General features: G+C 42.8%; 1 protein-coding gene across 1 annotated transcript; it reads right to left on the reverse strand.

Annotated features, from left to right (window-relative positions):
- Positions 1 to 386: 386 nt before the first annotated feature.
- On the reverse strand, positions 387 to 1,331 carry LOC100346082 (olfactory receptor 52B4-like). Its single transcript, XM_002708731.3, has one exon. It carries the CDS (start codon positions 1,329 to 1,331, stop codon positions 387 to 389), a length of 945 nt encoding a protein of 314 aa, XP_002708777.2.
- Between the last annotated feature and the right edge of the window lie 9,503 nt (positions 1,332 to 10,834).

Below are 10,834 nucleotides of genomic sequence, written 5' to 3' on the forward strand. Positions count from 1 at the left end.
ACAGAGGACATATAGGAGAATGGCAGGAGAAGTTTCTATACTTGATTATACTAAAGCGGTTCAATCATAAAACATACCAGGAAAGGTCACCATAATAGATTCACCTCATCCAGTTCTTCAGTCCATGGTGATAGCGGTGAGAGAAATTGAGAGAGCAGCCTGACCTACTTCTCAGTCCCATAGGCAAGATAGAGAACTAAGCTCCAAGGACACTGATCTTCAAGGACAGAGACCTTGGAAGAAACACGCACCAAATCTCCATCAGTGCAATTGCTCTAGAAACAACAACAACTGCAGGCTTTTCAACTAGGACCTCACCTGCTGCCATCTCCTGATGCTAGAGCATGCATACCCATACATGGAGACATCAGCTTCCAGCATCAAAGTCACTTCTGTTTTGTGAACAACACGTGAACCACCTGGTCACGGATCTGTTTAGTCTTGACCCCATAAATGATGGGATTCAGCATAGGTGGTGCCAGAATGCAGACATTGGCCAGAAGAACATGGATGTGTGGTGCAATGTGGTGTCCAAAACGCTGAGTGAGGGTGGTGAAGATCCCAGGTCCGTAAAAGAGGATGATGACACAAACGTGGGAGCCGCAAGTGCTGAGAGCTTTGTGGCGAGCGTCTCGGGATGGGTTGCGGAAGACAGCATGGAGAATCAACACATAGGAAACAAACACCAGCACAATATCTAAAACCACCGTTGACATGAGGACAAAAAACCCATACCAGATGTTTATTTGGATATCGTTACAAGAAACGCGGGCCAAGACAATGTGCTTACAACCAGTATTTAGGAGGATGTTGCTTTTGCAGAATGTCAGTCTTTTCAGCAAAAATATTATAGGAACAATTGTGCCATAACTTCTCAGAAAGACAATCACACCAATTTTCCCAATCAGTCCACGTGTAAGAATAGCAGTGTATCTCAGTGGGTAGCATATGGCAACGTAGCGGTCAAATGCCATCACCAGCAAGATCCCTGACTCAGAGATGAAGGTGGAATGGATGAAGAAGAGTTGAGTGATGCAGCGATCCAGGGAGATCTCCCCGGCGTGGAACCAGAAGATGGCCAAGGCCTGAGGCACCGTGGATGTGGAGAGGACAACATCTGCTCCGGCCAACATGCAGAGGAAGAGGTACATGGGCTCGTGCAGGCTGCGCGTGGTGAGGATAATGAAGATGAGCAGGCTGTTCCCAAGCAGGGCGATGACATAGGAGATGCAGAAGGGGATGGAAATCCACATGTGCTGGTCCTCTAGGCCAGGGATGCCCAGCAAGCGGAAGACTGTGTGGCTAACACCAGTGTGGTTTGCAATAGTCATACCTGGAACAGACAACCTGGAACCTCTCTGTCCAGTCACAGAGAAGAAAACACAGATTACATCCAGGATTTTCATTTATGTCACCAGGGAATTCTCACAGCTATCTGATTCCATTCCATTCTGGAGCCAGGAACTGTGATATATAAAGGTAAGACACAATTTGTTTCCTAAATGAGTCTTAATCTCATAAATATGTATACAAATGAAAATAAATGATTAAGTTAACATATTCTTGATACAAAAAAATTTAGGATTTATTTGAAAGGCATAGCAACAGAGAGGCCAGAAACTCCTATCAGGCCTCCCACATGGGTGGCAGGGGCCCAAGTACTTGGGCCATCTTCTACTACCTTCCCAGGCACATTAGCAAGAAGCTGGATTGGAAGCAGAGGAGCCTGCATTCAAAATGACACTCTAATAGGGTATGCCAGAGTTGCACTGAAAATTTTAATATAGGAATATAGTAATTCTCACTGTTCACTCTTGCAATGTGTTTAAAAACCAGTGGCTATTTGAATCAACCAGTCACAGAAAGGCAAACACAAACTTCAAAAAGTTTGCAGAAAATGGGATTTTTAATTTAATTTAATTTATGTTGTGCAAAAATGTCAATTATATTTCAACAGCTTTCATCTGTGTGGCTTTGCAAAACAGGAGCAAATGGGAGAAAAGGAGCAAGAAAGTAGACTGAATACAAATTAAAGTGTCTAGATTTCATTGTGTCAGGGGGAAAATGGTCAGCTATGATGAGTTTTGAAATAGGAAAGCAGGCCGGCGCCTCGGCTCAATAGGCTAATCCTCCGCCTGCAGCACCGGCACCCGTGGTTCTAGTCCCGGTTGGGGCACCGGATTCTGTCCCGGTTGCTCTTCTTCCAATCCAGCTCTCTGCTGTGGCCCGGGAAGGCAGTGGAGGATGGCCCAAGTCCTTGGGCCCTGCACCCACATGGGAGACCAGGAGAAGCATCTGGCTCCTGGCTTTGGATCAGTGCGGTGCGCCAGCCGCAGCAGCCATTGCGGGGTGAACCAACGGAAAAGGAAGACCTTTCTCTCTGTCTCTCTCGCTCTCTCATGTCCACTCTGCCTGTCAAAAAAAAAGAAGTAGGAAAGTAGTTGAGATATGTTTACCTTGCAACGAAGTAGAAAATAGAATGGATGGGAAATGATGTCAACAATTAGAATTCAATGAGGGGGCTGGTGCCGTGGCGTAGCAGATGAGACCACTGCCTGCAGTGCATCCGGTTCAGGACCCAACTGCTCCACTTCCAGTCCTGCTCCCTGCTGTGGCCTGGGAAGGCAGTGGAGGATGGCCCAAGTCCTTGGGCCCCTGTATCCACATTGGAGACCCAGAGGAAGTTCCTGGCTCCTGGCTTCAGATTGGCACAGCTAAGTCTGTTGTGGCCATCTGGGGAGTAAACCATTGGCTGGAAGACCTCTCTCTCTTCTTCTCTGCCTCTCTGCCTCTGCCTCTCTGTAGCTCTGCCTTTCAAATAAATAAATATTTTTTAAAAGACATTAAAAAAATTCAATGAAACTGTGAAGTTATCCTACTAAGAGAGAGATCGATGTATCACTCTATAAAGAAATGGATCAAGAGAGCAACCTTTCGGGGCCGGCGCTGTGGCACAATGGGTTGACGCCCTGACCTGAAGTGCCGGCATCCCATATGGGTGCCGGTTCGAGTCCCAGCTGCTCCTCTTCTGATCCAGCTCTCTGCTATGGCCTGGGAAGGCAATGGAGGATGGCCCAAGTCCTTGGGCCCTTGCACCCATGTGGGAGACCCAGAAGAAGCTCCTGGCTCCTGGCTTCAGATCAGCACAGCTCCAGCTGTTGCGGCCAGTTGGGGAGTGAACCAACGGATGGAAGACCTCTCTCTCTCTCTCTCTCTCTCTCTCTCTCTCTCTCTTTCTCTCTCTCTGCCTCTCCTCTCTCTGTGTAACTCTGACTTTCAAATAAATAAAAAAGAGAGAGCAACCTTTCTATAACACCCTCTCAATGGAAGGCACTAGTGTAAAAATGTTACTTATGAACAACCACTAACCTCTCTACCAACACAGGCCGACAGGCCAATAGGTGTTGTCACAAACAGTTTTCCAAAATAGGAATTTGAGAATCAGAAATATTGTCACAATGCAAAGAATAGAGCTAGGACTTGAAGTTTTTGTAAACTTACTAAACTTAATATCCTCATCTGTGAAATGACCCAAGTAAAAGAGACCTTCCTAAATCAACTAAATGGGGAAGACTCCTGACACAGATGGAAGGGGGTGAAGGATCAAGGAGGAGGAATGGACAAAAGCAGTGTAACAAAGACAGCCCCTCAGCAGATGGCTAATCTTATCCCCTTTATCACAGCATGAGAAGGGGAAGTGCTACAGAGGTTTTATGATTGTTTGCCATTGACATTCCATCAGTTCTTTGTGTTTTCTTCCTGTCTATATCTGTAAGAGGAACAAGGATACATTTTGGTGAAAATACGAAATGCATGTGCACCTTGTATCCAAGCCAGTTGAACACTGAGAAGTTCAGAAATGACTCTTTTGTCCAAGGGACTAGTAAATGATGAGCCAAGTGTCCACAAAGAGGGCAAGTGCTGCCTAACTGTAAGGACTTGAAGAAAAGACTGAAAATAGAAAGTTAAACGATGTCAACTTCTGGTAGAAGCACAAGTAGTTTAGTGGACAGAGGACTCATTCCTTAGAAGCAGCAAGAAAAATATGTTTGTAATTGGAATAATTTTTAAACTAAGGTCCATCTCTAGGTCTAACATCACCATGCCCTTTCAGGGTAAACATTCAGCTTGATATCTATTTGCAGGATCTGAGTTGGTACATGACACAGGTAATGAGAATTTCAGAGCCCCAAGGGGTAAGAAAGCACAGGTAACCTCTCATCTGCACCGTTGCATTTATTCAGTGCCTAGCATATAGTAAATACACACAATCATTTGTTTCCCTCATCTTCCAGGTTTTATTCTTCTTACGTGTTAATGTCCAGAGTAAGAAAATTCATCCCCTGTTTCATTGCTGTATGACCCCTAAGAAACAGCTGAAACCATACTAAAAATACAATCACATGAAAAGAGCCTAGTAGAAGCTTCAGAGAATGCGCTGGCTATAGACAACTACTTGGGCATTCTGTGCCCAAACAGCCACTATGAAAACATACAGTCCCCTGAGGAAAGCCACCTTTCCGGAAGAGAGAGAAGAAATCAAAATAGGTAAGAAGGTGCCAGTGGGGGCTAGTGTATGCAGCACTCTGCTGACAAGGTAATATCAGGAAACAGAGACAAGGAGTCAGGCAAGGCTTCAGTAATTTAAAGTGAGAAGCTCAAGATGACCCGCTTATTGATGCTGATGAATACAGGGTACTTTAGGAATAGCAAAGAGGACTGTGATTGGAGTCTGTTCTCCTGATGAAGCTGCACGCACGAAAGTGACTGCCCATGTAGCTCCAGGTACCCTAGAATTCTTCTCAAATGCCTCTGAAAGATTTCCCCAGCCTTGGGGCCGGCACCGTGGCTCATTTTGTTAATCCTCTGCCTGTGGTGCTGGCATCCCATATGGGCGCCGGGTTCTAGTCCTGGTTGCTCCTCTTCCAGTCCAGCTCTCTGCTGTGGCCCGGGAAGGCAGTGGATGATGGCCCAAGTGCTTGGGCCCTGCACCCCATGGGAGACCAGAAGAAGCACCTGGCTCCTGGCTTTGGATCAGCGTAACTCCGGCCATAGCAGCCATTTGGTGGGTGAACCAACAGATGGAAGACCTTTCTCTCTCTCTCTCTCTCTCTCTCTCTCTCTCTCTCTCATTGTCTAACTTTATCCATCAAATAAATTTAAAAAATAAATAAATAAAATAAAATAAAAAGATTTCCCCAGCCTTGATCAGGCACCTTCAGTGCCCTGGAGAAGTCATCTCTGTCTCCCTGATCCATGCTCCTGAGCTAACTGCTCTGACTGAGGACACTCTCAGAGTCTGTCCAGATATCACGAATGTGCCTGACTGACACATTCTCACAGGTCGCGCCTTTTCCTCAGCTTCCACCAGGTGTCAAATCACATGAGTGTCTAACTCATAGACAGGAGTAGATCTGATTACCTATCAATATACCCCAATTCATCAAGTCCTTTCTGGGGTCTGAGAATGCTCTTTTATTTGAGCGCTCCTACAGTCCAACACACTGAAGAACAATGTCATTCCTCAACAGTGACAAATAGTGTCTGGGAGGTATAAAGGATCATGATAGGAGACCTCCCACTGCCTACAGCAGTCAGGAGATTATCCAATATGGAATCTTCTCAGAAGTGGCTCAGAGCTACTCGGCACACTGAGAGACAAAGCGGTTCTAATGGCCAGAGTCTCCTCACTCTCCACCCACTCCAGAAAGCATTTCACATTTTCCTGAGACAGTCCATATTTGTGACAATGTTGTGTCGGGGAAGGATGGAAGGCTGGATGGATGATGGAAGGAAGGAAGGGAGGGAGGGAGGGAGGGAAGGAGGGAGGGAGGAAGAGAGGGAGGGAGGAAGGGAGGAAAAAGAAGGAGGAAATTAACTGTTTGATGGTATTTGACAATTTCTTGGATGATAATTTTCCTGTTTCCTCCACTTTAAAATGACAGCATGATACACCTTTATGTAGCATTGGAAGAAATATACTCTCAAAGGAAATTTACTCGAAAAAACTAATACCCATTGTATACAAAGGTCTTAATATTTTCATTCATCTACTTTAGGTCCCACAACCCCATAACTGCTAATCTTCCTCCTGAAATTTAATTCCATAACAATAAAATAGTCTCTCACCTCCCTCAAAAGGAGTCCTTACAGGCTCGAATGGGATGAGTCACAAAAAGACTCTGAGCAATGGGCATCAGGGACAGAGATTTTATGCATTTGCCTAAAGACTGTGCAGTTAATTTAGTACACAAGGGATCTCATACGTAATGCACTTGGGTCAAGTCATTATACTTCCTCAATCCCGCCCACATCACCCCACTCTCCACAACTTCATTCCTAGATCACATGTGTACATGCATTATTTTTAATAAATATAATGTTTTATTGATGTGTAAAATATCATTGTTTCCATTTAAATGGAAATTAGTAATATTGATCCCATTATAAATCAATTCATATAGTTTTAAAATATAGAAATAATTTTTATAATTGTACTCTTTTAGAATAGCTTTGTATTTAAAGAACAATTACATAGAGGCCAACGCTGAGGCGTAGCGGGTTAAAGCCCTGGCCTGAAGCGCCAGCATCCCATATGGGCGCCAGTTCTAATCCTGGCTGCTCCTCTTCAAATCTAGCTCTCTACTTTAGCCTGGGGAAGCAGTAGAAGATGGCCCAAGTCCTTGGGCCCCTCACCCACGTGGGAGATCCTGAGGGGGCTCCTGGCTCCTGGCTTTGGGTTGGTGCAGCTCCGGCTGTTGCAGCCATCTAGGGAGTAAACCAGCAGATGGAAGACCTCTCTCTCTCTGTCTCTACCTCTTTCTGTAACTCAAATAAAATAAAAATAAATCTTTTTTTAAAAAAGTAAAATTACATAGTACAGAGTTCTCATGGATTCTATTCTGTTTAATTAACATCTTACATTATGATCTATTTGTGATATTTATTGAGCCAATATTGATATGAATGATAGTATTAGTGAGTATCCACACTTTATTCAGATTTCCTTAGTTTTTACCTGATATCATTTTTCTATTTCAGGATCCCATCCAGGTTACCACATGACATTTAGCAATCTTTTTTTAAATTTTATCAATATAAAGAGAACAGATCTCATGGATTTCATAGACATAATTTTTTTAAAAGATTTATTTATTTATTTGAAAGAGTTATACAGAGAGGAGGAGAGGCAGAGAGAGAGAGAGAAAGAGAGAGAGGTCCTCCACCCACTGGTTCACTCCCCAATTGGCCGCAACGACCAGAGCTAAGCCAATCCGAAGCCAGGAACCAGGAGCTTCCTCCGGTTCTCCCATGCGGGTGCAGGGGCCCAAGGTCTTGGGCCGTCTTCTACTGCTTTCCCAGGCCATAGCTAGATCTAGAGAGCTAGATCAGAAGTGGAGCAACTAGGACCTGTACCGGCACCCATATGGGATGCCAGCACCACAGGTGGCAGCTTTACCCGCTACACCACAGCACCAGCCACCATAGATATAATTCTAAGAAGACGACATTTTTTCTTTAGGCTGCTTTTGGCTATGATGACTTCTCATGCTTTGTTTTTGATGACCTTGACAGTTTTGATCAGTATTGCTCAAGCATTTCAGAAGATGTCCCTCAGCTGGAATTTTTTTGATGCTGTTTCCAAGATGACACTGAAACATGGGATTTGGGGAGGAAGACCAGAGGTAAGTTGCCATTTTTATCATATCATAACAAGGGTACATTCAGTCAACATAGCTTCTCACTGTTCATGTTGACTTTATTCACCTGGCTAAGTGCCTGTCAGGCTTCCCCACTGTAAATATACCCTTTTTCCTCCTTTTCTGACTGCACTTTTTAGAAGAAAGTCCCTATGTGCAGCCCACACTTGAGTGGAAACTTGGGCTCTACTTCCCAATGAGTGGAGTATCTGTACAAACTATATATAATTACGCTGCATAGATTTGTCTATCCCCTCCCCATTAATATATTCATTCAACTATTTATGTGGAAGCGTGCATATTTACTTCCTACATTGAGTTATAAACCAATACTGCTTTATTTTGCTGCTCAAATTATTTCTGTTTGGACCATCAGGAGAGCTTTGGATTGCATCCTTTTAACATACTCATCATTGTGTTTGTTCTGTTTAATTTTGTTTTCTGCAGCACATCCTTATTTCCTGGTACCACAAGAGTCTCCAAGTTCATCTCACATATTTTAATCCTAGAACCAGCAACCTTTTCAAAAAATCCTGTTTGTATTATTGAAGAATGTTATTAGAAATCAAAATCTGGGCACAAATGTGCTTGTTGTTACTAAGGCGCCATTGCTTCTAAATCCTCTTAGCTGACAGAATAAGGAAATATACTCATATATGTTTATATTATCTCATGTGTATACATATATCTATAGCTAATAATGTGTAATTCTACATATTCCACATTAATGGAATGCAAACTCATTATGATATGTATAACTCTTATCATTATTACATGGATTCTAGCCTCTTCTTTTTTTCTGTAAATACCCACTGTTCCAGAGAGAGACCTGGGTACTATTATTTTCCATCCACTTACTTTATTGTCCAATTCTATTATACATGCATATTATCAGAACTGTTATCCAATACTCCAATGGGGAATAACTTTATCAACTAAAGAGCAATGCTTATGTATAATTTCTTTTGCTTTTAGTGTTATAGACCCCATTAATTTCCACAGGTGCTTAAATGAGCACTCTTTATCCCACTCCCTTCAGTAACATTTCACATTTTTGTAATGTAGTTAGATTGTCACATTTTACATTTCAACCTAGGATATCTTGAACCCCTAAATTTGTTTCTAATTTTTGAACTTTAAGGTTTATCCTTAGTGCTGTAAAATATGGATTTTCAAAAGTTCATAGCTGTGTGTTAACAATTACAATATTATAGGCCGGCGCCGTGGCTCACTAGGCTAATCCTCCACCTGCGGCACCGGCACACCAGGTTCTAGTCCCAGTTGGTGTGCCGGATTCTGTCCCGGTTGCTCCTTTTCCAGTCCAGCTCTCTGCTGTGGCCCGGGAAGGCAGTGGAGGATGGCCCAAGTCCTTGGGCCCTGCACCCGCATGGGAGACCAGGAGGAAGCACCTGGCTCCTGGCTTCAGATAGGCACAGGGCGCTGGCTGTAGCGGCCGTTTAGGGGGGTGAACCAATGGAAGGAAGACCTTTCTCTCTCTATCTCTCTCTCACTGTCTAACTCTGCCTGTCAAAAAGAAAAAATTTACAATATTATATAAAATGGTCTTACCACCTTGAAAATTCCCTCTGCCTCACTTGACCATCCCTCAGACCTCTGAAAAACACTGATTTTTTTATTGTTGCTGCTTTATTTTATATTTTCTGTATTGTCATATGCCTGGAATCATACAGTACATAGATAGTCTTCAGGTCAGTGTCTTTCACGTAGCAATATGCATTTCAGATTCAAACATTTTTTCCCCTGGCTTCATCATGCATTTTTTTTCTGAATAATATTCCATTGTAAGGATATACCACAGTGTATTTCTTTATTTACTTATTGAGATATATTTGAGTTTTAATGATCAGGAAAAAAATATTGCCTACATTCACTTATAGGTTTTAGGTAGACCTAAGTTTAGAATCAGTTAAATAATAACTTGGAGCCCATCACTAAATCATATGATAAGACTGTCTAGATTCTAAGAAGCCCTTCTAAGTGGCTCCACAGTTTTGCATTCACACCATTGATGAATGAAATTCCTTGCCCACAATGGATACTATCAACTGTGGGGATGTTGACCATTCTAATAGGTATATAGTAGTACTTATTATTGTTTTAATTGTATTTACAATGCCACAATGACAAATTATATTGAGCACCTTTGCAGACATTATGTTCATTTTTAATTAGTTATTTGTTCTCATTATTGAGGTTTTTTTATCTTTTTTTTTTTTTTTTTGACAGGCAGAGTGGACAGTGAGAGAGAGAGACAGAGAGAAAGGTCTTCCTTTTGCCGTTGGTTCACCCTCCAATGGCTGCCGCGGCTGGCGCGCTGCGGCCAGTGCACCACGCTGATCCGATGGCAGGAGCCAGGTACTTACCCTGGTCTCCCATGGAGTGCAGGACCCAGGCACTTGGGCCATCCTCCACTGCACTCCCTGGCCACAGCAGAGAGCTGGCTTGGAAGAGGGGCAACCAGGACAGAATCTGGCGCCCTGACCGGGACTAGAACCCAGTGTGCTGGCACCACAAGGCGGAGAATTAGCCTAGTGAGCCGCGGCGCCAGCCTCATTATTGAGTTTTAATTGAGTGTTTTCTCATCATTAAATTTTAAGAGTTCTTTGTATACTTTAGATAGAAGTACTTTTTCAGATATGCATTTCGGAGATATTTTCTCCTAACTTATGGCTTGTCTTTTCATTCTCAACAGTACTTTCAAGAGAAGAAGTTTGTAATTCTCATAAAATCCAACCTACCAATTTCTCTTTTGTGGATTGTTACTTTTGGTACAGTATCACCAAGCACCAGTTCATATACATTTCATCCTGTTTTCTCCTCAAAGTTTTATGGGTTTACGTTTACATTTATGTCTATGATCCATTTTAAATTAAATTGTTGTGAAAAGTGTTAAAGTATTTATGTAATTAATAGTTTCCTAGACGTTCATATAATTGTTCTAACACCACTTGTTGAAAAGTCAATCCTTTCCCTACTAACAGACTTTGCTCCTTTGTCAAAAATCAATTGACTATCTGTGGGATACTATTTCTGGGCTCTCTTCTTCTCTGTGTATGTTCTTTCACTAATGCCATACTGTTTCAATTACTGTTTCTTTATAGAACATCTTCAAA

Source organism: Oryctolagus cuniculus, chromosome 1 (assembly GCF_964237555.1).
Source record: "Oryctolagus cuniculus chromosome 1, mOryCun1.1, whole genome shotgun sequence".
Lineage (NCBI taxonomy): Eukaryota > Metazoa > Chordata > Mammalia > Lagomorpha > Leporidae > Oryctolagus > Oryctolagus cuniculus.

Bases quoted from the DNA above. Each gene is read 5' to 3' on its own strand.
- LOC100346082 (XM_002708731.3), bottom strand. From the start codon at position 1,331: ATGACTATTGCAAACCACACTGGTGTTAGCCACACAGTCTTCCGCTTG.